The sequence below is a fragment of the Mesoplodon mirus genome (genome assembly GCF_964341445.2).
Source record: "Mesoplodon mirus genome assembly, chromosome: 6".
NCBI lineage: Eukaryota > Metazoa > Chordata > Mammalia > Artiodactyla > Ziphiidae > Mesoplodon > Mesoplodon mirus.
The window spans coordinates 31,778,110-31,805,001 of record NC_138982.1 but is presented as its reverse complement, the minus strand read 5'-3'; the positions used below and the strand labels follow the sequence as shown (position 1 = coordinate 31,805,001).

Below are 26,892 nucleotides of genomic sequence, written 5' to 3'. Positions count from 1 at the left end.
TGTCGGAGTTACCTGGCACTTGTCCCTGGGGTGAGTAGGGCAGGGGAGTGGTGGGCCAGGTGTGGGAACCTGACTGGGGTGGGAGGCTCTGGACTCCAAGGCGAGTGGTTGACCATCTCTAGGAACTGGCTGGCCTGGGAGAGGCAGGCTTCCCAGGTGAGGAAGACCCCAGATGTCAGAGAGCAGAATGAAAAGATATGCTTAATGCATGAACACACATTTTCCAAATAAAATGACAAGGCATGTTTAGTTGTACACTCTAATTTGAAGCGAGACTGTCGGTCTGGAGCCTCGGGAGCCGCGTGGATCAGAGGAGAGAGCAGAGGCCGTGGGGAAGAGCCCCCAAGCTACCGTCCGTGGCTCTTCCCCAAGGCTCCTCATCTTGGGATGGGGACACCAGGCCCTCCTTCAGGGCTGCCTGGAGGGCTCAGTGAGGTGGCAGGTTGGAAACCCCAGCCCCCGTGCCCAGCCACCAGGAGCATCTCAGCCCACAAGAGTTAGTACATTTCTGTGTCCATTTTAAGAAAAAACTCTTGGGGCCCTTACACATTCTGGCCCTGGGGCCTCACCTCTGGTAGTCTGTTTTGAAAGAAAAGAAAGACACGTTCAATCTCGGGAACAGATGAAAGATCACAGCGTGCAATGCAGGGACCAGCGGGTGCACCTGAGGGCCCCGGGGATGAGGCCGAAGGAGCTGGCAGGACAAGTTGGGGGGCTTCCAGAGACGCTTACTGGCTGTGTCTTCCTCTCCCTCCTCCCTGGGCCTCTTTATTCTGTCTCTTCTAGAGGACTCCCTTGGTACGGAGGGCCTGGGGTTGGATTCCCTGTGTATGCGTTTGGGAAGTGAGACCTCTGTATGGCCGCCATTAGGGCCTGAAACACTTTCCAGACAAGATGAACCAAAGACCCTTCTCCTGGACCAAGCTACCTTGAGGGGGCTGCTCAGGAGTCAAATGGGGGGCAGGCCTGAGAGGTGGCTGAGGGTGAGGGGAGCAGGCCCTGTTTGCATGGCCTCAGGCAGACGTACGCCCCCAGGCCTCATGCACCTCGGCCCCCCTTTCCTCCTGGGTGGGAGCGAGGGTGCAGGGAGATACAGAAAGGAGGGCTGGCCCGGCATTTCCCTACCAGCTGGGAGAGAACACCAGAGTCAGCTCTCTCTCTCCCCTCCCCAGCAGCCGCTTGGAGCTCCCAGGACTCTTGCTGGCTGGCAGCCCTCCTAAGGCGGAGGGTGGCCCCAGCTGTGTCCCCCTGACCTTCCTTCCTCACGGGGGTCTTCCCCCCTGTCTCTCTAGCATCCTGTTTGCTGACATCGAGGGCTTCACCAGCCTGGCGTCCCAGTGCACTGCCCAGGAGCTTGTCATGACCCTCAACGAGCTCTTCGCCCGCTTCGACAAGCTGGCTGCAGTGAGTCACCTTGCCCACTGCCCTGGGGACCCCGTGTGCCCAAGCACACGGGGCCGGAAGGGTGGCCTGATCTGGGCTGCCTGGGGTAGGGTGCTGCGGAGTCCGCCATCGGGAACTGGGGAGGCGGGGCCATACAGGCTGTGGCTACGTGTCCTCACACCTCACATCAGCCCCGCTGCACACTCAGAGGTGCTCACAGTGTCACCAGTCACAAGGGAGCAAGCCTTCCATCAGTGGAAAGGGGTGGTGAGGCCTGCAGGAAATGCTGCCCTGACCCCTGAATTTGTGGAATTTGTGTTTGGAGGAGCAAATTCGGTGCCACAGAGCCACTTTGCTGATGAGGGTGGCCAGAGTGATAAAATAAATAAATAAATGAGTCTGAATCTCAGCTGGCCTGCAGACAGCTGTGTGTCACCCAAGAGACTTATGGAAAGAGGACTCTTCCACGTTGGGACAGATTGGAAGTGACCCCCCCGGGCATGGAGTGGTGAAGGACACACGTTCATTAGTCCCTGTTTATACTCTGCCGTCCTTTCCCAGCCTTCGTGGCTCTGAGCGATGCTTTGTGCCTTTGGAGAGTCCTATGTCGGGGCCCACTTACTGCAATGTCCACTGAGAGGTGGACACGTCCCCTGGGCTGTCACAGGACACCAGGCAGATCATGGATGAGAGACGGTGCCAAGGGCCTCTGAGGGCATTGATGCTGGGCCTCACACCTCACTGATTTTATCACCGAATGTGGGCGAGGTGAACGGGGACATGCTCGGCCCTTGGGTTTTGGAAGGGCCTTAAAGGAGAGTCCAGGGCACACAGATACTTGGGTCCCAGCATACCAGCTTCACGAAATAACCTTTGGGAAGCAGACTTGGACAGCTCAGAATTGGTGATTAATGACAGTCCATCTCAATCCCAATTATGCTTCGGTTGCGGCCTGCAGGGTGACCCTGCAGCGGGCGGGTGCTTCCGCTCTGTGGCTGTCTTAGCGCGCACGTGCTTGCTGGCTTAGCAGAACTGTCTTGGATAAAAATCTCAGGCTGGGGGTCAGGCGAGCTTTAGTTAAATCTCACTTCTGCTTCAGCCTTTTCATAAAAGGAGAGTCATAAAACTGTTAGTAGAACTCTAGGTCAAGAGTCGGAGCGTGTCGCAGGGCTGGGAGTGGGATGGGCCCCTCACTCTCAGCTCGGGACCTCTCACACTGATGAGTCTGCCCCATTTGCTGCCACATTGGACCAGCTGTATTCTTCTTGGGCCTCAGCTGTGGCCAGAAAAGTGAGCTCCTGAGCCTGGGGTGGCTGGAATGCTTCTCAAGGGCGGCTCAGCCTGTCCTCCGTCCCCCACGGCTCCCGATAAGCCTGTCCCCAGGCTGGGGCCACACCTCATGCCGGCACTGGGTCTGTGCTCGCTGCCCTAAAAGGCAAGTTATTCCAGGCATGGGGTGAATCTGTTTGCTTCCCGTTTCTTTCCCTCCCACTTCTCTTTCCTACTATTTTTAATTTTTAAAATTAATTTGCTTTCCAGGAGAATCACTGTTTACGTATTAAGATCCTGGGAGATTGTTATTACTGCGTCTCAGGGCTGCCTGAAGCCAGGGCTGACCATGCCCACTGCTGCGTGGAGATGGGCATGGACATGATTGAGGCCATCTCGTAAGTGCCCGTCTCCAGGGTGACTGCCTGCCTGTGGGGACACTGTCCATCTCCCGTGGGACCACCCGTCTGCAGGAGGACTGTCCCATAGCCCGAGTAACTGACTCATGTTGAACTGATGGAAGCAGGGAAATAGTGGGACAAAGCCACCTCCCAAGGACCCTGGCCACACCGGAGGGTTGATTCATACCTCCAGGCTCTGAGCCTTCTCCTGGGCTCCTGTGCTCACAACAGCCTGGGAAGCTCTGCACAGAGGGACATGTCCTGGAAGAAGGGAGGGCTTTGCAGACTCCAGGGCAGCAGGAGGTATGGAGCCACCCCTCCAGGAAAGGAGGACTGGCTGGCAGCTGTGCTGTACCCTGTGCCATGGCAGGGCCTTGCACTCCAGGCCTCATGTCTTCTCACAACCACCCAGCCAGGGGTAGAAGTCACCAGTCCCATTTCTTCACAGATGAGAAAGGTTGGGCTCACAGAGGCTAAACGGCTCCCCAGGGTAATACTGCTAGGCAGGTGGATGCAAACACAGGTGTTCCCGTTTAAGAAAATCCATCCTCCCTGGGAGCAATAACAGCCAGGATCTTTGGCCGATTCTTGGTCACTGCTGACCACAGAAGGAGCCCCAGTCATTAAGCAACATGGACAATCCAAGCTTACAGGTCAGCCAAGGGAGTAGGCCAGAGATTGCGTCCAGGTTCCAAAACTGTGAGCTTTAGAAGTAGACTGGGTGGGGCAAAGGAAAAGCCACAGTGGGCAAGGTCAGAGGTCAGAGTAACTGGCCCAGAAGGTGGCCGGGTCCATCCTCTTTGGCTCAGTTCCTTTCGGCAGTGTTTGCCAAGTGCCCCTGTGTGCCCAGGCTAGACAGGGGGTCCCTTGCCTGGAAGCACAGAGCCTGCTGAGGGGCCAGGACTCCCGTTGCTCTGATACCAGGCATGCCCAGTGGACACCATCAGGTAAGAGAGGCAAACTGCGGTGGGAGGGTCCAGGAGGGGGCAGTTGATTTCACTGGGAGGACCCAGAAAGGCTTCATGAAGAAGGTGGCCTTGGAGTGAAGCCAAAAAGGTAGAATGAGAGATATCAACCTAAGCAAGTGGCCAGAGGTCCTGTGGATGGAAGGCACAGCTCCAGCAGAGGTATTTGCAGAGTTGATCCCAGGATGAGAGAAATAGATGGATGACATAAATATTCCCTGTGGTAGGTGTCAGCCTCTCGGTGGTGGGCTGGGGTGAGAGCTGGAGGCCACATGGTGGTCCTGCCCACCAGGCCAAGTCAGACTGCCGGCCCCATGGCTGGCTGAGTGGGTCCATCCCCAGGGAGCCAAGGAGGGTCCAGGTCCCTAAGAAGTGCACACTGTGACCCTCCCCCCAGAGCACCGGCTCCCTCTTCCACAGACCCCGGGCCCCAGACGCATACCCAGAGCTGTAGAGCTTCCATCCCACTCCCCCTCCTACAGGCGGCCCTCCCCGAATACGTACGTGGTGCATGTGATGGGGTTGGCACTGTCTTCTAGCATGTGGAGCACCCCTGGTCCTCTGCACCTGCCCCAGCTCCCCTATCTTTCCTGGGCAGGGCCTATGTTCTCTTTTTCTCCATTATCCTGCTAATGTCGAAGAAGCAGCAATGTGGGTAAATCTGAGAATTATATGAATGGGGTTTGGAGTGACTATAACTTTCCTGTCGACTAAAATCGGCACTAACGTGCGCTTGCATTTTCAGAACACAACTTAATTATTGACTTACGGTAGCGCTGGCTCAGGTGCCCTAGCTGGGGAGAAGCAGTGGGCCTGGGACGTAGTGTGAGGCACTGCGCCACCTTGCGGGAAAGCTGGGAAGCAGCGCCTCTCACAGCCCTCAGCTCCTGAGCACCAGGGCCCAGCCCTGCCCTTCAGGATGCACAGTTTCAGACTCTGGATTTGGGCTGGCCTGGAGAGAAATGACTCTTTGACCCCTGCACCTTCTCACGCTCCCTGACCTCTCTGCGCCTGGCCCTGACCCCCTCCCGGCCTTACCCCTACTCCATCCCCAGGCTGGTCCGGGAGGTGACAGGTGTCAACGTGAACATGCGTGTGGGAATCCACAGCGGGCGAGTGCACTGTGGCGTCCTTGGCCTCAGGAAGTGGCAGTTCGACGTCTGGTCTAACGACGTCACGCTGGCCAACCACATGGAGGCTGGAGGCAAGGCGGGGTGAGTGAGTGAGGGCAGCTTCCCGCCCGGCCCACCCAGGTGGCTGTCATGGGGAAAGGGCTAGGGTGGGCAGGACCGGGTAGCCGCAGCCCTGGGGTTGGCAGAATTTAAGTGGAATTCCTCTAGTAACCAAGCACTGACGCCACACATGGCAACTTGTAGGGAGCGTGGCCCCAACCTTCACCCAGTCTTCACCCAGAAAATATTTACACAGAACCTGGCGGCCTGTCGTGAGACGCGGGAGGTCAGGGTAGGCTTCTAGAGGAGGGAGGACCCCTGGATAATTCCGGGGGTGGCCAGGAGGTGGAAGGTCAGCTGGCCTGGCAGACGGGGCAGGATGGGGGCAGGTGAGGAAGGTGAGGGTCGGGGGAGCAGCCAGGCTGAGGACGGGCACAGGCAGAGGAAAACACAGTACTTCCAGGGAACGCAAGTAGAGCAGATGGCCTTTTAGGAACCAGTGGGAGAAACAGTGCCTGTGTTAAGGACGTGCATGCCAGGCTGGGGAATTTGGGCGCAGTCCTGCAGTCAGCAGGAGCCACTGCTGGCTTCTGAGCAGGTTTGCAAAGTTTGTGAGACCGGAGGCCTTGCTCTCCCGGCAGGCCGATGTGTTACATCACTGTAATAACGTGATGCCAATGTGATGCGGTGTGGTCTCAGTGAACACGAGCTGGGGAGGGGCCCACCGTGCCATCTTGATGAGGTTAGAGGGATACAGTCCACTGAGAGATCCAGGTAGGGGTTAGCATTTGAGCCAGAGTTTGGGGCCCTGGGGTTCGAATGATGACTGAGTTGGTTACAGTTTGGTTCTGCATGGGAGCAGGGGTTCTGAATTCACGTCTGCTGCCCTCCTCTCCCTGCTTCCCCCCTTACCCGTAGACGCATCCACATCACCAAGGCCACACTCAACTACCTGAATGGCGACTATGAAGTGGAGCCGGGCGGTGGGGGCGAGCGCAACGCCTACCTCAAAGAGCACAGTATCGAGACCTTCCTCATCCTGCGCTGCACCCAGAAGCGGGTCGGGGGCCGAGGGCTGGGCTGGGGTGGGGAAGTGGGAGGGCTTCATTCTTTGGGGAGGAGTGTTTCTTAGCCTGCTGCTTCCTTCTCCTCTCACTCTTTCCTTGAGGCAAGTCCTGAATTTCTTATGCAGTCATGGTTCCTGCATCTCAGGAAGGACGTGAGAGCTACAGAGGCTTTGTAAAGGCTGGTGGCAAAGAGGGGAGGTTTTCATTTTGCTTCTGTTGCAGAAAAAGCAACAGACCTCAGATCGGTTAGTAACAATACAGCAGAAGGCCACAAGATGGAAAAGAAGCATCAGGGAACTCTGTATACCACGTCCTTTATTTCCATCTCGTTCCTTGTCTGTTGCCTAAACTAGGTGGCTCTCGCTCTCTCTCCGCCTGTACTTATATAACCTCTGTTTCTTGAAACTCTGTCTTTTCCCCTCTTGCACTTTCCAGTCTTTCTTCTTCCTTCTTTTGTCTCAGCCCACACTTGCCAAAATATAAAACTGAATTATTAGCAGACTTCAGTGTTCTATTTTTAATAGTGTCACGTTCCATGTTCTTAATTTTTAAAGCAAATGAGGAGAACATTTTATATTTTACATTTTTCCTTAGATTAAAATGCCTTTTACTTATAAATCTTTCAATTGAATTTACTTATTGGTCAGAGCCCTTTGATAGAGAAAAGCTTCCCTGTTTCTTTCCTAAGGAATTAGACTGAAGACAAAATTAAGCTGCGAGAAAAGTTCAGAGAAAGTCTTGGAGACAGCAAAAGTAGATTTTTCAAGGTGGGCAGAGCTCTTTGAGGCAGGTGTCCACCCTGAGAGGGACATCAGAGGGACACCTCACCCTCCACAGAAGCACATCCCAGCACACAGGACCTGGCTACGGGGTGCCTCTGAGGGAGCGGTATCAGGCCCTGCCACAGACATCCGGAAAGAGGGATGGGAGGGTTTAGGTACTCTGGGGAAAGCACTTAGTGGCTTAATTGACTCATTTTAAAGCATTTGCTTGTTGTTTGGCTGGAGTATAAATGAACCGAAATCCTCCCAGGCCCCCTCCCACACTCCTCCTCTCTGCTGGGCCCATAGCGCCTCTAGCCTCACCTTCCTGTCCCGCCCAGGCTGAAGGGTTACCCTCTGCCCTGGGTTCTCTGGATCTTGATTCTTCTAGCTTGACAAGTGGTTCAGAAAAGATGAAATGGAGACAGAAAAGGATACCCCCCACCCCTCCAGCCCCGACCCAGGGCAGTGTCTACTGAAGCAGGCTGTGTCCCCTCCCCTCGGCCTCTGATCTGACTGGCTCCCTTCCCAGGCTCAGGGAGGGAGTTGAAGGGAAGGCCACCCAGGTCCCCCCAGGGCCTCTCCAACCCTCCGCCTCAAGCTCATTTGGATGGATGGACAGATAGGTTGTGGTTGGCACATGGAGAGCTGGCTGAGGCCCCGTTGGTGGATTTGTGCAATGCGCATCAGCCCTTGAATCTGACGTTCTAATGACCCAAACCTCCAGAAGCTGCAGGGCCTGTCCTACTACCCGCTCTGCTAGAACATGCCTGTTTGGGGATGGAAATTGGAATCTCATGTTTCCTCTCCGTCCATCACCCCCCAAGCACTTTCAGACCCAGGCTCTGCCCACATCTAGAATTCTATGCCAGCGACAGATGTTCCCATGCCCCTTGGCTTTCTAACAAGACAAACCTCATCATCCTGTTCTGCTGCTCCCACCTGAGGCTCCCAGCTCCCAGCCAGGGCTGGCGTTGGGGAGTTTGGAGGGATTTAAGGTGCTTTCTTGGGTGAGCTTTAGGATCTTGGCAGACCTCAGGGCTCTGGGCTGTGCAGAGAAGGGAGGGAGGCACTGCCTTAACCCCGACCTGGCCAGGCACCTGGGAGGAATGAGAGACTCCCTACTTGGGCTCACCTGATGGGCCCTGCCCACAGGCTGATGCATCTATGTTGCTCTCCCAGAAAGAAGAGAAGGCCATGATTGCCAAGATGAATCGCCAGAGAACCAATTCGATCGGGCACAACCCACCACACTGGGGGGCTGAGCGCCCCTTCTACAACCACCTGGGTGGCAACCAGGTGTCCAAGGAGATGAAACGGATGGTGAGTAGCTGGCAGGGCAGTGTGTGGGCCGCCCTCTCCAGGGCTAGGGCCTTCTGTGGGTGTGAGGACTGGGCCAGGCCCCTCCTGTTACCCAGGGAATCTGGAGAGCCACAGAAGGAATCGTTGGAAGGGGGCTCACCCTGACTTTGGACCAGGAGACAGAGTGCCTGACTTCCGGGCCTGGGCTTTCTCCGTGGGCCCCACCGTCTCTTGGCATGCCGGATTTGGCTTTGGAGCAGAGTGGTGAAGCCCCTTCTTTCCTCCCCCTTGGCAGACCTTGCTGGTGTAGGCTGGAAGCAGACCCATCTGGCTGGACTCAGGGTCAAAACAGAGCCTCCAGGGCCTCTTGGCACTGTCTGGGGAGCCCTGGGGAGTTGGGTGGGCATAGGCTTGTCAGACACCTTTCAGCATCTGTTGCATTCCCCAGGCAGTTGAAACACATCTTCTGGCCCAGTCGCTCAGAAACCATCCCAGTGCTTTTTGGCAAGTGCCAGGTGATGGTCTTTTTGCCCTCTGTGCTGAGAAACGCCCTGCTCATTCCAGTCTTCGTGTGGGAGCGTGCAGGCTGAGTGAGCAGAGGCCGTGGTGGGGGTGCTGCCTCCATCTCAAGGGACCCTGCTGGCCTCAGAGGACAGACACCCTCAGCCACCCTGCACACAGCAGGGTCAGGCTAATTCAGGATGCCCTGCCTGGGTTCTATCAGTAATGCTAGAAAGAAGACTTCAGAGAGTGGGAAGAAGAGAATGAGGGATGACAAGAAGTCAGTGTGCAGCAGCAACGTTTTCTTTCTTTTCATCTGAGATCTTGGCTTCTGCATCTGAGCACACTCCTCAGGTCAAGGGCAGCCTGGTACCCAGGCAGGAGTTGCCCACTCTGAGGGAGGGATGGGTGAGGAAGCCGTGTGTGTGTGTGTGTGTGTCCACTGAGTTCCCACAGATCCCGGTAGAGGAATGGGGGGCATGCCGACACTAGGATCCCCACGTTGGGGGCCTGTGGATCAGACTGGGTTTAAGCTGCAGCAGCAGGGATTAGCGAGAGACTCCATGGGAGTCCAGCTGAGTCGGCAGACAGATCCAGGGGTCTGAGGGAGGGGACAGGCTAGGGACCAGTCATTCTGCTCCTTGCCAGCTAGCAAATAGCAGATGACAAAGGTTTAAGGAAAATGTACAGAAGAAAAAAGTGAATTGAGTCAAGATCACCATTTTCACTTTTGGTGGTAAAGAAACAACTTGCAGGACACCAGGGTCCTAAGCGATGAAGAGTGGGAAAGGTCAGCCTTGCCCCAGGGCTTTGAACTTAGACGTCCCAGGCCTGGTCACTGCCACCCAGAGCTCCAGGCACCACTCCCGCTCCCTCCAGGCCCCTCCCCAAAGCAAAGAGCAGTTGCTGGATCCCCCCTGTTCTCACCCCAGTTCTTGAATCATCTCCTGTGGACTCCGTACCCACATGACCAGGACGGCCAAGAGGTGAGAGAGGGAGTGAGAGGAAACGGGGGAGACTGAGCAGGGTGCAAGGAGGGAGGCTGTCATCCAGGTGGGAGGAAAGAGGAGGACAGGGGAGCAGGAAGGCCAGAGCGGGAGGACAGAGAGGGTAAGGGGGAGATGGTGGGGGGAGCAGAAGATGAGGGAGAGCAGGGAATAAAAGATGGGCAGGGGGCTTCCCTGGTGGCGCAGTGGTTGAGAGTCCGCCTGCCGATGCAGGGGACACGGGTTCGTGCCCTGATCCCGGAAGATCCCACATGCCGCGGAGCGGCTGGGCCCGCGAGCCATGGCCGCGGAGCCTGTGTGTCCGGAGCCTGTGCTCCGCAACGGGAGAGGCCACAGCAGTGAGAGGCCCGCGTACAGCAAAAAAAAAAAAAAAAAAAAAAAAAAAAAGATGGGCAGGACAGAGGTGGAGAGGAAGAACCACCAGCAGGCAAGAAAGGTGCCCGCTGGTATGTTCTCTGTTTAAAATCTTCGGAACGTTTTTTTCTTTAGTGATATTTGGTGTAGGTGGACTCTAGGTATTTCAGAGTCTCCAAGGGGGCAGTTTGGACTATAAGCACCGATTTGGCAGACATTAATCATTGTTAGGACAAGAAACCTTGGAAGAATTAGCAGAAGGGCTGTAACTGGGGAAACAGTCTCACGGGAGACTGGCTGTCAGAAAGGCTCCTCCGTGGTGTTGGTTGCTTTGCCCAGTGGGGAAAGAATGGAAAGTGATCAGAAGGCTCGGGGACACCCCTGTAGAGGGAGAGAAGAGGCTCCCCATCCCTGTCCTTGCTGGGCAGAGTCACCCGAGGGGCCAGCATCAAAGTACCATCCCCTGGGCCCCTGCCTGCCTAGTGTCTAGGCCAGGGATGGGACAGGATCTGGCAGCCGCCAGGCACACCATTGGCTTTTGGTGTTAAACTCACCCAGAAACCCTTGGGAAAGATACGCAAAAAGAAAGCTTCTACCCCAACTTCCACTAAAGATGCAGTGGAGGGGAGGGGATTGGATTAAGCAGTGACTGAGAGCAGTTAGAGGGGAGTAACTCGTAGTCAGCAGTTTATTTCTTTAAATCTTGTTCCAACTTTTACTCAGCTTTTAAGATGTAGTAATGAGCGGTGCTGATTTAGGCATGAGTGTTGTAAGGTCTCTAAGGTTCTTTTTTAAAAAAATTTTTTTTATTTTTATGTATTTTAAAAATTAATTAATTAATTAATTAATTTTTTGGTTGTGTTGGGTCTTCGTTGCTGCTGGCAGGCTTTCTCTAGTCGCAGCGAGCAGGGGCTACTCTTTGTTGTGGTGTGCGGGCTTCTCATTGCAGTGGCTTCTCTTGTTGTGGAGCACGGGCTCTAGGTGCGCAGGCTTCAGTAGTTGTGGCACACGGGCTCAGTAGTTGTGGCTCACGGGCTCTAGAGCACAGGCTCAGTAGCTGTGGCTCACGGGCTTAGTTGCTCTGCGGCCTGTGGGATCTTCCCAGACCAGCGCTCGAACTCGTGTCCCCTGCATTGGCAGGCAGATTCTTAACCACTGTGCCACCAGGGATGTCCTCTAAGGTTCTTTATTAATAAAGAGGTTGACGGGAGATCGTATGTGGACTCCTGCTCACTAACCAGGCCCGGGTAAGCTGTGCATTCTCCAGAGGCGGCAGGCTGGGCCCAAGTGTTCCCCACAGCAGCTTCGCCAGGGCAGGCGTGCAAACCAGAGTCTGCACCTCAGTGCGGACGAGCAGAGGGGCCCACGGCCTCTGTTCTTGCTGTAGGTCAGAAGGAGAGGACTCAGGGACCAAACAGAAACACTGAGCTGAGCTGCTCCCCAGAAGTGCTGAGGCACAATGGCAGGAACCCATCTGAGTGTCCTCCTTGCCGGCTGAGGACCGTTGTCCTAGGACTAGAAAGCAGGTCGGGGGACTGGAACCCAGTCTGCTGGCCTGTGTTCTTTTATTTATTTATTTATTTATTTATTTATTTATTTATTTATTTATTTATTTATTTATTTTTTGCATTACGCGGGCCTCTCACTGTTGTGGCCTCTCCCGCTTCGGAGCACAGGCTCTGGACGCACAGGCTCAGTGGCCATGGCTCACGGGCCCAGCCGCTCCGCGGCATGTGGGATCTTCCTGGACCGGGGCACGAACCTGCGTCCCCTGCATCAGCAGGCAGACTCTCAACCACTGCGCCACCAGGGAAGCCCATTTTTTAAATTTATTTATTTATTTATTTGTTTGTTTATTGGCCTGTGTTCTTAAAGGCCCTTTACCATGGTTTATCCACCAAAGTGTTCCCTGACTGCGGTCAGTTCACCACCCCAGCCCGGCACCCAGGGAGCCTAGAGCAGACCTGGCTCCCAGCACCAGCCCCTGCAAACCACCAAAGGAGCACTGGAGGAAGTCAGAGAGAGGTTCATTAGACATGTTTCAGGTATAGTTCCGAGCTGTAGACACCAGCGTAGGCATAATATGGCTTGGATGTCCTCTGAGTAAAATCGTTGCCAGCCTCTGTGGTGGAGATCAGCGGGCCAGCCCCTCGCCATGGTCTGCAGAGACTGGCCTGTCCGGACTCTCCGCTGCCCACTCAAGCTTGTGCCCTAGAGATCCTGCCTGCCCCCAGAAGGGGCACTCACATGAGAGACCCCAACTCCTCTAGCCTCGAGTGGGGACAGTGAGGTGGGCGGGGCCCTGCAGCCTGGACCGAGGGCTTGGTGATTCTCAGAGGACGAGGAGAAAGGAAGACAACCACTGGGCAGCCCAGGAGGAGCTCAGAGCCCACAGCTGGGTGCTTGGATGTGGCACTAGGGGCTGCCAAGGCCCCTGGGAGCCCTGAGCTGGTGAGGAGAATAGACAGCACCTCAGTGCCCATGGGCCCCACGTCTATTTCGGAGCCTGGCAGCTCCGACTCGCGAAGAACATCATAAACCCCACTCCTCAGTGGGAATGAAGAGAGCTGTGTTCATTTGGGGTTTGGGTTCCCCTGACATTTGCCAAGCCCCCTGGCTGCCAAGCAGTGTGTTCCATGCTGAGCCACAGGGACAAGAGGCCACCCTCTGTCCTTGTTCTGGCAACCTGACGCCGCCTGTCCGGGGGTGCCTGTGCCTCCCCCACTGCCTCCCAGATCCCACCCCTTCCCATTTTAGGGGCCCCTCCCTCCATTCTGCCCCAGTTGGTCAGACCCTGACACACTTCAGTCCTTTATAGATGAACTCTAGGTAGGGCCTTGAGTTTGGCAACCAGTAAGGGCCCTTCCCACCCTCACCCCTGCCCTGTGTGTGTGAACATCAGAACAGTAATCAAACCGGGGCAGGCAGGTTCCTCACCTCCTGGGTCCCCAGCCAGCTCCAGCCTTATAAGAACACATTGGTTCTCAGATACCAGAAAAGCTGTTGCAGGTAACCAGAGTTTAGTTTTCTTAAGCTCAAAACTTGTAAAGTCCCAGGAGATTTTATATGTGCTTGGTGGGAGTTGGGGGGGGCGGTGAGTGTGCATGAGCTGTGTGTGTGTGCACAGGTGTGCACAGGTGTGTGGGGGTTGATCGGCCTGGCGGATTCTCTTATTTCCATCTGAGTAAGTCGCAGAATTGGGAGGGGACCCACCAAGCCCAGGGTCCAGGAGGACGGTGAAGGAAGGTTTGGGGAATGACAAGGAATTGGGTATGGGGACACGAAGAGCTTAGACTCATGGATTTTGCCAGTGGATGAAGTAAAATCACAGTGCGCCCCCAGCATCTAGCACAGAGCCTGTCCCAAACCCAGCTATATTTGCCAAATGAAGGAAGGAGGGGATGACTGAGTGACAGTGTTCTCTGTGTCCAAGCTCCTGGTGAACTGTGGAGAGGGGATGAGCTGCAGCCTCCCCGTTTTCATCCCCTTGGTTCTCATCCTCCTCTCCTCCTCTCTCCATCCCTCTCTTTTAGGGCTTTGAAGATCCCAAGGACAAGTGAGTAACCTGTCCTTCTTCACTTCAGCTCCCTTGGCCCGGGGGATGTCTCCAAATCTGCCTGGAGCTCAGTTTCCATACTCCGTGGAGAATGAGCCCGGGTCTCGCAGTCTTGGCTGGGAGTGAACAGAGCCCACTGCACCTGAGAGACGAGCAGTGGAGGAGCCCAGGCCCCCGGCAGAGAGGCTGGGCCTGGGCGTCCCCCATTTATAATCTCCACTCCACGCGCACACACACGTATGCACACACAACTACACTCAGCACATGCATGTGCGCGCGCACACACACACATGCGGCTCCCAGGAAGATGCAGGCTTTGCACATTGGTCGCCAGCGCCTGGTCACGTCCCAGCACCCTGAAGGAATGTGCCTGTCTCTCTCCTCCACTCCCCAGTCTCAGGGGCTATCAGAAATCCCACTCGAGGACTGGGCTCCACTCTACAAGTAGAGTGTTTAGTTCAGCACCCAAAGATTGTGAAACGTGCTTCCCAGAGAGTCCCCTGGGCCAGGCGAGAGCAGCCAGGTGGCTCCCAGGCCCTGCGGCAGATGTCTTGCCTCCTGGTCTCAGCCTTCAATTCAGGATGACAGTACAGCTAGAGAGTGAAGAGCAGAGACTGTTACCTGTAAGAGAAAAACAAACCCTTGAGAATAATTCATATTATCATTATCATTTAATAATACATCAATAGGGTTAGAAAATCCTTATTGTCAGTGAGGCATCCCCCTCCCCAGCCCGCGGGTCTGATCCTTGGGTAGTTTTCTGCGCATGTGAGTACTTGGGCTTCTGGCCATCCTGGTGTCAATCCCAGCTTCCCCACCCCTTATTAGAGCTGATCAAGCCCCTCTGATGGGTCCAGGTGCACGGGCTGAGCCGGCCCCCTAGAGGCGCCCCCTGGTGGTCAGCCTGTCTTGTGTCTGCGCCCGTTGCTCCCCAGGAACGCCCAGGAAAGTGCGAACCCCGAGGATGAAGTGGATGAATTTCTGGGCCGTGCCATTGACGCCAGGAGCATCGACAGGCTACGATCTGAGCACGTTCGCAAGTTCCTCTTGACCTTCAGGGAGCCTGACTTAGAGAAGAAGGTACAGCACCCTGGGGGGGACCACCCCCCACCCCCACCCCGGTGCAGAACCAGGACCAAGGGGAGGGGAAGGAGGCAACAGGACGGCTCCCCCCGCTGTCTCCGCCCTGGAAAGAGCTCCTTCTTGTCACTTCCATTTCCCAGCTCTGATGCTGCCCTACCCAGGAAATGGGGGTTTTAGGGAGACTTTCTTGGTGGAAAAGGATACATCTTAATTTCTTTGTGTCTCAGTTTCCTTATCTGGGAAATGGGGATTTTTAACATACCTACCTCATGGTGTCATAGTGAGGATTAAACATATCCATGTATGTAAAACACATGAAACGGTACCTGCCACATAGTAGATGTTCAATAAACATTGCTATTTGTATTATTTTTATGCTATTGTTATTATTATTATTATTATTATTATTATAGTTCCCAATGGACCATCCAGCTGCTTTTGGCACACTGGAAACTCAAAGCATTAGAGTTGGAAGGGGCACTCAGGAGCTCTTTGTCCTATCTCCTTAAATTGTGACTGAGAAAGTAAAGCTTAGAGTATCTGGGTGACTTGCTCTAGGCCACCCAGTGAAGTAGTGACAGAGCCAGAACGAGACCCTGGTCCAGGGTCTTTGCTACATGTCACAGGGTCTCCCTTGTGTTCCGTCAACATGGGCTCCTGTGAACTCATGCCGTGGTCAAATGAGGCACGCTTAATCAGGAGGGAAGAATTATGGGAAGGGAACTTAGTCTGTTTACCAGCGTAAATGGAACTGACTCATGGATTACCCTCTCTGGGTGACTGTCTGCCAGCACGGCTATTTGTGCAGCTGGTTGGTGTCATGGGAAGGGTGGGGCCTGGGAGTCAGGACCTTGGAGATGAGCTCTGTGGCACTGGACAAGTCGAGTGACCTCTCTGCTCCTCAGCTCGCTCATCTCTGACGTAGAAACAGCAGCAGTCCTGTGCCTATTTCCTGGTCCTCTTGTGAGGCTGCGCAGTGATGGTTGCAAGCCCCAGCACGTGTTCTGGCATGTAGTTGGTGCTCAGGAATGTGAGCCATGATCATTATGAATTATTCTCATGATGCCCCAGCCTGCAGAGTTTCTGGTTTAACATAATTCAACGGCCCTCCCCACAGGCACCACCATATAGTGAGTGGACTGGTTTCTTGAGAGCTAAGGCTAGGGCTGGTTCTCGACTGGGTCTTCCAAGTCTTGGGAGTGTGCTGTCCCGGGTGTGTCTGGGGTGGAGGGGGGCTGGAGCAGACAGGGCCAGGTGCCTTCGCCCACTCACCCTGCCCATGTCCTCTCAGTACTCCAAGCAAGTGGATGACCGATTCGGTGCCTACGTGGCATGTGCCTCGCTCGTCTTCCTCTTCATCTGCTTTGTCCAGATCACCATTGTGCCCCAGTAAGTACCCCATCCCTCCCGGGCTCCCTCCTCTGGCTGCAGGGGCTCCAGGGGTGGCAGGGGAGGTCAGGGAGGAGAGCAGAGGCGGGAGTCTGAGCTGAGTTTACTTAGGCAGGGAGAAAAGTTTACAGTCTTGTCCTCAGTGAGACCAGGAAGCCAAGAGTCTGCCTCCCCCATGATGGGTAGGCCATGTGCTCATTGCAGGTGGAAAACTTCTGTCTGGGTACTGCCCAGCGCATGGGAGACCCCTTCTCTCCACTTCATCCTCTCATCCCATTTTAACACAAACCACTGTTGCCCACTGAGTCACCCAAAGTATTCACCAAGCTGGTTTCTGCGTGACCTTTGGTTCTTGCAAAAAAACAGTATATCTTTAAAAAATAAGGGTTTTATGCTACTCCAGATATTTCAAAGAATGGATTTCAGATTCTGAAGACTTTTCTCTAAGAGGTGTTCCTGAAATCTTCTGAGGACTGGCTGTGTCACTGAGAGAGGCCTGTGGCTTCCAAGGGGACCACTCTGAAATGGGATGTTGGACATGAAGTGTTTGTTAGGTAGTCATTCACGGTAGGGTCACGGCTAAGTGAGAAAGATAACCACTCCATGTATGTATGTGTGTGTATATATATGTATATATGCACATATATATATATATACACATATTTTTTTACTTTTTATTATGCAATATTTCAAACATACAGAAATGTAATTAATATAATCAACGCTCATCCCCTAGATAGAACAATTGTTCTTTTTAAAAAAATTTTATTTATTTATTTATTTATTTTTGGCTGTGTTGGGTCTTTGTTGCTGCATGCAGGGGGTTTTCTCTAGTTGCGGCGAGCAGGGGCTACTCTTTGTTGCAGTGCGTGGGCTCCTCATTGCGGTGGCTTCTCTTGTTGCAGAGCATGGGCTCCAGGCACACGGGCTTCAGTAGTTGTGGCACGTGGGCTCAGTAGTTGTGGCTCTCAGGTTCTAGAACGCAGGCTCAGTAGTTGTGGCGCACAGGCTTAGTTGCTCCGCGGCATGTGGGATCTTCCCGGACCAGGGCTTGAACCTGTGTCCTCTGCATTGGCAGGTGGATTCTTTCTTTCTTTCTTTTTTTTTTTTTTTTTTGCGGTACACGGTCCTCTCACTGTTGTGGTCTCTCCTGTTGCGGAGCACAGGCTGCGGACGTGCAGGCTCAGCGGCCATGGCTCACGGGCCCAGCCGCTCTGTGGCATGTGGGATCTTCCCCGTCCAGGGCACGAACCCGTGTCCCCTGCATTGGCAGGCGGACTCTCAACCACTGCGCCACTAGGGAAGTCCGGCAGGTGGATTCTTAACCAGTACACCACCAGGGAAGTCCCAGAACAATTGTTAATATTTTGCAAGAATTTTTTATCTATCTTTTTCTGATTTTTTTAGTTGATTTAGAATGTTGTGTTAGTTTCAGGTGTATTTCTGATTTTTTAAGGTAAATTTTAGACACAAGGACATTTTGCCCCTGAACACATCAATATACACCTGTTTTAATGGCATTTTGCTTCTTAACCACAATGCTTTATGTACCAAACAAAGCTAACCCCAGTTCCTCTACAATCATCTGATACCAAGTCTGTATTCAAATCTCCCAAATTGTCCGCCTAAATGTCTTCTACTCTTAGTTTATTCATAGCCAGGATCTACTCAAGATCCACTGGATGCATTTGGTTATGTCTCATAAGTCTAAATCTGGAAGAGTCCCCTCACTCCAACACCTTCTGTTTTTCATTTTGAAATAATTATAGACTTAGAGAAAGGTTACAAAAGTACTACGGAGAGTTTCTGTACATCCTTCATCCAGTTTCCCCTACTATTGACAACTTATATAACTGCAGTAATCAAAATCAGGAAATAACACTGTAATGATATATGAACGAATCTGTAGGCTGTATTCTAATTTCATCAGCATTCTCCCAAATGTCCTTTTTGTGTTCCAAGAGCTGGGCCAGGACCCCACACTGGATTTAGCTGCTGTATCTCCTTAGTCCCCTCCAATCTGTGATGCTTCCTTGGCCTTATCTCTCATGGCCTTGGCACTTCTGATAAGTACTGGCTAATTAATGTGTAGAATCTCTCAAATTGGATTTGTCTGATGCTTTTTCATGATTAGATGGAGGTTATGTATTTTTCACAAGAATCCCACAGAAGTCATGTGTCTTTCTCAGGGCATCATATCAGGAGGTACATGACGTCGGCGTGTCTTATTACTCAATGCCTTTTATTTTTAATGGCACTTATCGTTGAAGAGATGGCCCTTGCGTTTGTGTCTGCTATGACCCTGTCAGGATACTACAGGTGAAAACCAGACACTGGCAGCCAGCTGCACCCTGGTTATGCAGTTAATGTCCATTGCCCCCTGCACTGAGACCATGTAGAGCTGGTGGGATTGTGGGTCTTTACTGGCATAGGACTCATTTTCTGTATTGAAATGGAACTATAGGTATAATAAGCAACCTAGACTTTCTGTCCCATTGCAACTGAGAGCCCCCTTCTCTTGGGTGCATAATCCTGCCTCTTTGCTGCTTCTTTCTTTCTGTAGCATGGCTTGGGGCTGGGTTATTCCAGGTCCCTGATCTGCCCGCAGTAGCTTCACTCCCTCCTCTGGCCACAGCTCGGAGCTGCTAAGGCATGGATGGAGGTCGTTCTCTGGCGGTCCTCTCGCCAGGGAAGCCTTAAAAGCTACTTTAAAGGTCTTTCTTTCCCTCTGAAGAGAGTTCTCTCCCCTGTTCTGTTTGTTTCAGGCAGCTAAGTGCTGGCTTCTGGGGGAGCCTGGAACAAAGATGCCTCCCTAGAGGCCTTCACCTGCCTTCTTATGTCCTCCACTTGCCTTTAACCTGCTGACAACACCTGTCATGTCAGGCTGTCTCACTCCCTGAAAGGGAGAAAGAGTTTCTGGGGCCTCCTGTGGTTGGTAGGGAGTGCTGTGCCTCGACCAGCCCCTGCCCCAGGAGGGCCACGGCAGGCTCCGGATGGAAAGTCACTTGCAGTTCTTTCGCCCGCCCGAGGATACTAGCCCTTTGTGAACATTGAGCTCACCTGTGATCTGCCTCTGTGAGGAGAGGCAGCAGGAGATCCTTGCAGTTTACACGGTTGCTGTGGAGCTGGGTGGGGCTAGGGGAACAGAAACTGGACGGGACTTGTGTGGCCTGGCAGTAGGAAGGGGACAGGGTTTAGAGACTCTGCCCTCCAAAGAGACATGTCACTGCTGTTTCTCAGAGTAGCTGGTTGGGCTGTTGACAAATGCATTTCTATAAATGATGGCCGTTTATCAAACCAGTGTTCAGCCTTCAGAGTTACTTGTCAGGCCATAAGTGACTACCTAGAGGGAACAGCCAGGTGATTTTTAAAATGGGCCCTTCCAGGCTAAATGAACTGAGTCTATGGAGAGCTAAGAATTAGGCAAAATATTGGGCAGGTGTCACCCCGTTCTTCATTTGGCTCCTGTGTGGACTATGCTCCCCCAGAAAAGTGGCAAGACCGGGAGGAAGGGCAGGAGCCAGACCGTTATGGAGGCAGGTCCCTCATCGGTTCATAAGCCTCAGTAATCCCTCCTCAGTGAGTCAGGGGCCAGGCACCCAAGACTGGGCAGGAGGTGCAGGAGAAATGGAGCAAATTCTGCTTCCTTCGCGGGGCCTCTCAGAGCCCCAGAATTCCCCACCTCCTCTCTCCTTCCAGCTCCGTGTTCATGTTGAGTTTCTACCTGACCTGTTTCCTGCTGCTGACCTTGGTGGTATTTGTGTCCGTGATCTACTCCTGCTTGAAGGTGAGTCCAGCTTATACTTGAACCCCAGTCACCTTCTTCCCTCCCTTCCCAGCCCACTGATAGGGCCCCTCCCAGGGGCTGGAGAGTCCCACCTGGGATCCAGGCACCTGATGCTGGATCACAACTCTTGATTGGCATTCGCAGCAAGCCAGACTGCAGGGGGCGTAGTTTGTCTGAGGAGCCTTATTTGTACTGGCTGTTTCAGTTAGCCTTTGCAAATCTCTGCAAGAAGATACTGTTGCTCTCTCTTCTGTCTGTCCCCTGGGTATCAGGTAGGCCAAAGGAAGGGCACGTAGCACAATGCCTGGCACAGAGCAATGGTCAATAAACATTTGCTGAAAGAATGAGTGTGAAAGGGCTCCCTCTCGACACCCCTTCTCTGTTCCAGTGTGCCCTGGAAATGGCCCTGGAGGGAGGCCATAGAGATTATGGCTTTTGAGCTGCCCATCATATCGATGAGAGGGAGACCCAGAGTGGTTCATTGTTTCAGACAGGGCCACACAGGTAGTAGCATGGGCGTGAGACCCTGTTCTGTGTTTTTCTCCCATGCCGCCTCTTAGGCATGCTGTGTTGCCACCCAGGCTGTGTCCTTCAAGGGGACCTGACCACAGGTCATTAGGGTCTGTTGTAGAAATCACTCAGGTTCCTGTTTGCCTTGCCCACCAAGCCTCTTCCTCAGTTCCTTCGCCACTGGTTTAAGAATTCCCATGGGCCTTCCCTGGCAGTCCAGTGGTGGGACTTTGCCTTCCAATGCCGGGCGGGGTGGGGGGGGCAGGGGCGTGGGATGGTGCGGGTTTGATCCCTGGTCCGGGAGCTGAGATCCCACGTGCCTCACGGCCAAAAAACCAAAACATATAACAGAAGCAATATTGTAACAAAAATTCAATAAAGACTTAAAAAATGGTCCACATCAAAAAAAAAAAAAAACCACACAAAAGAATTCCCTGATGGGGCCAGCCTGGTTCCAGAAACCTCTCTGTCCCAGCAGAGACAAGTCCTCTCTAGCTTCTGCTGTAACCATTTCTCTGCTCCTCCCTGACACTCACTTGGAGCCAAGCCCCTGGGGGGCCCAGGCCCTGCCAGCACTCCCTACACCTTCTGCGGTGGGCACCGTGTTCTCCTTCCTGGGGGATTGGACCTTTGTCATCTCCAAAGTCCCCTTTCTGGCTCCATCCTCCAAATAGAGTCCTTCATTAGGCTCTAAACTGCTTAATCATCTGATGGTCAAGATCTTGGTGGACTGATTGTCACAACTGGAAGGACCTTAGAAGCATCTGGTGTGCTGCAGTGTGCCCCTGAGCAGGTGCAGAAGTGGATGCCCAGAGAGGGGCAGGACCGGCCAGGGTCACTCGGCAAGTTGAGCAGTGTGCTCAGCCAGTTCCTTCGCTGCATTGTAGGGGTTAATCCTGGCTCCCTGCCTCTCCACCAGCTCCTTCCTCAAGGCTATGACCTCCCTCCTGCTCTGTGTTCAGTCCCTCTTGCCTTTTGGTCTTGACGTTGTCAGGCACCCCAGCCTGCTTTTCCCCCAGTGGACAGTCCCACTTTCTTCCCTCTCATGGCTATAAAAGCACGCCGTACATTCACAAGAGCCAAAAGGTGGAAAAAAACTCAGGTCTCCATTAACAAAGGGGTCCCCACCCCCCGGGCCTCGGACATCCATGGCCCGTTAGGAACCAGGCCAAACAGCAGGAGGTGGGTGGCTGGTGAGACAGCGAAGCTTCATCTGCGGCTCCCCATTGCTCGCAGTACCGCCTGAACCCTCTCTTGCATTAGCTCCTGAACAATCCCCCCCGACCCCGTCCGTGGAAGAATTGTCTTCCACGAAACCGGTCCCTGGTGCCAAAAAGGTTGGGGACCACTGCATTAACAGATGAATGAATAAACAAAAGTGCTATGTCTATACAATGGAATATTGTTCTACCATAAAAAGGACTGAGATTCTGACACATGCTCCGACATGGATGAACCTTGAAGACATTGCACTAAGTGAAAGAAGCCAGACACAAAAGGGCATATATTGTATGATTCCAGTTATATGAAATATCTACTCTAGACAAATTCATAGAGACAAAAAGTAGACTATAGGATAGCCTGGGCTGGGGGAGGGGGAGTGGAGAGTTATTGCTTATTGGGTACAGAGCTTCCGTTTGGAGTGATGAAAGGGTTTTGGAAATAAATAGCAGTGATGGTTTCACAACCTTGTGCAGGCAATTCATGCCACTGAATTGTACACTTAAAAATGGTTATATTGGCAAATTTTATGTTATATATATCTTACCGCAATAAAACAACTAAAAAAAAGCATACCGTAGCTAAAAGGCCCTCTTAAACATTCTTTTGCTGAACGCTCAAAGAGAATCTTAAGTTATAAACTGAGGCAAAGTCATTGTTTTGTTTGTTCATCTGAGGCACTTAATTAGACTATTCAAATCAGAATCAAAGCTATCTGTTGTTTACAATTTTTAAACTGGAACCGAGCTTCTCTCTTTTCTATTAGCTGCGTTGGTGAACCTGAGCTTCATGGACTTCATTTGTTTTGTGTTCCCTGACTTGCGTGTGTATCTGCTGGTGGGAGAAGAGGAGGAAGCAGAGGGGGAGGAGGTGGGGAGGGGAGGGACGGGTCCTGCCCGCACTGGCCATTTTAAGTTAGTTCCTTGGTCTAGTGAATTCTTTTTGCCACTGTTAGAGATTATTTATAAAAGTCATTCCTGCCTCCTTGTGTTTTATAGAATCTACCTATTTTGTAATCAGTGTCACAGTCCATAATCTTGTTCTCAATTCCTTCATCCAGCCCAGTGATCTTTCTGACGGCTCTGAGGCCTCAGTTTCCTAAGGGGGAGGCCGGTGGATGGAACACTCCCCTCCCTGCCCCGACTCCATTCTGCCCACCTCCCCACACCCTTCCACCAGAGGAGCCTGCTTCTTCCATCTTGCAGATGTAGAGCTTTTGTAAGGAGTCTGTTTAGAAAAAAAGTGCTCTCTGACTTACCAAGCCTGAAACCTGCTCATCTGGACCAAGAGTTGAAGAGACACTAATACCCATCTTGGGCTTCTAGCTGTGTGCTTCTCTCACAGCCTCTGAGAAGCCATTGTCTCAGCATTTATCCACTTTCTGGAAAGTAGACCCCGACCTGAGCAATTGTTTGTAGCATGAACTCCTCTTCCAGTTAATAATCAGTCTTCTTTCCTCTTTGTGTTGTGGATTAACTGCACAGTAAAATGTGAACGGGGTAAGTCTCCCTTTTGGCATCTCTGCAGCAGGGCGGCCTGGCCCCCCTTCCCCTGTCACACTGCCTGCAGGCCGACTGACTGAAAGTTGATTGTGTCACCTTTTCAGGTACTGCTGTGAAGCTGACTGGACTGGAATTTCCAGTGTCATTCTGTTTTTCCCTGTGAAAAGATTTGCCAGAACTCAGACAATTTTCATCTGATTTCCACGATTTCTCAGAAATCATGGCTAGTGGCTTTCCGATGAGATACAGCAGTTCCTAAATTACCCCTGCCTGCTATGGGCTCCGCAGATCCAAAGCCAAGCAGTTCTGTCAGACATGGTCTCTTTCTCTTTCATTTACTTTTCCAGTTCCCCAAAACAACTTGGACTTACTTTCTTAAATCATCCATATTTTATCCTTTTTGAAGAGAGAAACATGAAGAAAGTGTGGTCTGAGTTAGTCAATGTAGTCATCTTAGCTGTCTGTCAGGGAGCAATTCCTGGGTCCTTTCTGTTTTTCTGAAATGTACTGCTCACCGAAGGCTCTGATTGTTTTTTTCATCTTGGGCCTGTATGATCTTTTCCTGACATAGCTTGGCCCAGGTCACACACACACACACACCTAGATTTCTCAGTGAGGGTAATTTTGTGCCTTGGTCTTCATCTTGTCCCACAGTCCTGGTCTCGCTTTTCGGCATCAGCTGGCCTCTGGAGCCCCTTTGTCTCTGAGATGCCTTGTCCTAAGGATCATCCCCTGAGCCTATCCTTCTGGTGAAGCTGTCTTAGAGGGCCAGTCTGAACATCTGCACACACCACTCCTTCCTTCCCTTGGCATCGGTGCTCATCTGGGCTCCAGAGCTGCTTTCATCAGAGAAAACCGTGCTAAATCCCTTCTTGCCATCACATGTGGTCCCCAAACTCAGAGAATCTCAGATTGGTAGGGGCCCGAACACGGAGGCAGCCCAGACACCCTCCTGAGGCTGGAACCCCTTTGCATAACCCTGCAAGGGGTGGGCCAGCCTCTGCCGTGTCAGCTCCAGGGATGGCGAGCTCGCTCACGTCTCCTGAGTGCAGCCCCTTCCCTCCTTGGCCAGCTCTGACTGCTCTGTCAGTCCCCATGTGGCTTCTGCCCCTCATCCTGTGAGGCAGCTCAGGCCTGCCCCTGACAGTGCCAGCACTTTAGCTGCCACCGCCCAAGTGGGTGGAAGAGAGTGGCTCCCTTCTGTCCCCGCACTTGACTGGGCCCCCTTTCTCTCCTGTGGCTCATTAGCACGTTCTCACTCAGAAGGCCAAGCTCTGCTTTCCTGCAGTTTGAGGATTGGGTACAGATAGGCCCAGAAGGAGTACTCAGCTATAGGGCCGCGTGTGTGTGCGTGTGCGTGCGTGTGTGTGTGTGCATGCGTGTGTGTGTGTATATTTAAATCTCTTTCATCTTCTAGGCTGCTCTTGGCTCCCTCTTGGCTTGTCTCCCACTGACCTCCTGGACCTGATTGTCTGACCTCCTGGAAACTGACCAGGGCTTCCTCTAGGCCCTTGTCTGCTCTGTGCAGTCACCTAAAAGGCGCCTCTCCCCTCCCCGAAGCCTGAAGCTAGCCAAGTCCCGCCTTGCCGGCTCTCCTTCCTACCACGCCCTCCTGACTCCTGTCCACAGCTTCTAAAACAGGGCCCTACTCCTCAACCAGTACCTCTCACCTCCCAGCTGGCTTCTGTCTTGTGATGACTTCAGAATCTCCACACTCCCCTTTCCAGAGGCTCGGGGTCACACTTTGTCCACTTGAAGAGGAGGGGTTGCTGTCAGGCACATGTTCGTTTGGGGGTGGAGAATGCTTCATTCTCAGGAAGGAGATCTTAGGTTCCTCCCATGGCTTTTAAGTCAAGCCATCTTGGGTCCAGAGCCCAGCCATGCCACCTTGAGCAGCGTTTCCCAAACCTTTAAGGTGGCTTTTATTATATCCACTTTGCGGATGAGGAAAATGAGGCTCCAAGTGGTTAGACAGCTTTCCCTAGGTCCCGGAGCTAAGAAGTGGTATAGCTGGGGTTTAAACCCAAATGGTCCTTGACTCCAGAGCCCACAGTCCTTCCCCTCCAGGACACTGCCTTTGTTAATGTGTCCAGTTGACCGCTGAAAGGCCAGGTGATAAGAGCAGTAGTCAGGGTCTACTACTGGTCAGCATCTTCCTGTCTTGTTCTGAAGTTTTCATATCTTTAAAAGTATTTTTCTGAAGTAGGAGCCACTGCTTCATTTATTAGCTCCTTGTCAGAAAGTCTGTTTTCTTACATTTTTTTGCTGTCAGATTTCATCACCTTCTTTCATTCCTGCAATACCCTGGTCCCACATGACAGACAGGGAGCCAGGACCCCAGGGAGGTCATTGATTTGCCTGGAGACTTCCTGAGAGGCCAGGATCAAAACTGTCCCTCACCCCAGTCATGGTTTATTAATTGTGTCACCATTCCCATTTTTCAAGTTGAATTGATTTGGATTAATCATATTGGGATTGGAACTTTTTAAAAAAATTATTTATTTATATTTATTTTTGGCTGCGTTGGGTCTTTGTTGCTGTGCAGGGGCTTTTCTCTAGTTGCGGTGAGGGAGGGCTACTCTTCGTTGTGGTGCGCGGGCTTCTCATTGGGTGGCTTCTCTTGTTGCAGAGCATGGGCTCTAGGCGCGCGGGGTTCAGTAGTTGTGGCAGTCGGGCTCAGTAGTTGTGGCAAACGGGCTTAGTTGCTCCGTGGCATGTGGGATCTTCCCAGACTGGGGCTTGAACCCATGTCCTCTGCATTGGCAGGCAGATTCTTAACCACTGTGCCACCAGGGAAGCCCTGGAACTTTTTTTTTAATTGATTCTTTTTCTGAGCTCTGATGGTGAACAGGCACTGAGCAATTGGTTTGCACAGACACAATTATCCCTCCATAAAAATGCTCTCCAGGATCTGTATGCAGCTGTAGAGCAGCCCTGCGAGGAGATTCTACTCCAGGTGAAGAATTTTATTGTCCACACCAGGGTTAGTAAAGGTGGGATTTGGGGTCAACATACAGGTGAACTTTTTGTTACAGGAGATGAGATACTCTATAAACCAGTGCCAGGGCAGGATGTCAAATCTTCTGGAGACTTCAAAAAGGCAGCAATTCCTGGGTTTCTGCTGAGACTTTAAGTCTTTTGAAAGGGTGACAAGGGAAAATGGCTTGTAAAAAGGCAATGCATTGAGGCAATCACTCATTAGATGTTAGAGCTGTGGCAGCGGTCCCCAACCTTTTTGGCACCAGGGACTGGTTTCGTGGAAGACAATTTTTCCACGGACGGGATGGGGGTGGGGTGGGGTGGGGTTTGGCTCAGGCGGTAATGCGAGCGATGGGGAGAGGCTGATGAAGCTTTGCTCGCCTACCTGCCGCTCACCTCCTGCTGTGTGGCCCGGTTCCTAACAGGCCGGGGGTTGGAGACCCCTGAGCTGTAGTATTCCAGGTTGGATTTTGTTTAATAGCCTGCAGTTCTTCTCTGGGTGGCCCCTGTGGGGCTCCTGGTCCCAGGTTCACCAGGGAGCCTGTGTGCATATACTGTTCCCCAACCACCTTCTATAAAGGCTTTACCATCTTCTAATAAGTTTTGTCTAAATCAAGTCATTACACTGGCGATGAAAGAAGCCGTTCTATTGATGGATAGGGTGATCGGGACTGAAATGGTTT

At 52.7% G+C, this 26,892-nt stretch overlaps 1 protein-coding gene across 1 annotated transcript in view; it reads left to right on the top strand.

The window, feature by feature from the left end:
- The window catches only part of ADCY5 (adenylate cyclase 5), a 156,327-nt gene that overhangs the window by 104,794 nt on the left and 24,641 nt on the right, over positions 1–26,892 (top strand). The window contains exons 4-12 of the mRNA XM_082625412.1: positions 1,293–1,404; positions 2,923–3,050; positions 5,074–5,232; positions 6,109–6,250; positions 8,201–8,341; positions 13,716–13,738; positions 14,674–14,818; positions 16,113–16,210; positions 19,910–19,997. Coding sequence (XP_082481538.1) covers positions 1,293–1,404; positions 2,923–3,050; positions 5,074–5,232; positions 6,109–6,250; positions 8,201–8,341; positions 13,716–13,738; positions 14,674–14,818; positions 16,113–16,210; positions 19,910–19,997 — 1,036 coding nt within the window. The remainder of the gene's footprint in view (positions 1–1,292; positions 1,405–2,922; positions 3,051–5,073; positions 5,233–6,108; positions 6,251–8,200; positions 8,342–13,715; positions 13,739–14,673; positions 14,819–16,112; positions 16,211–19,909; positions 19,998–26,892) is intronic.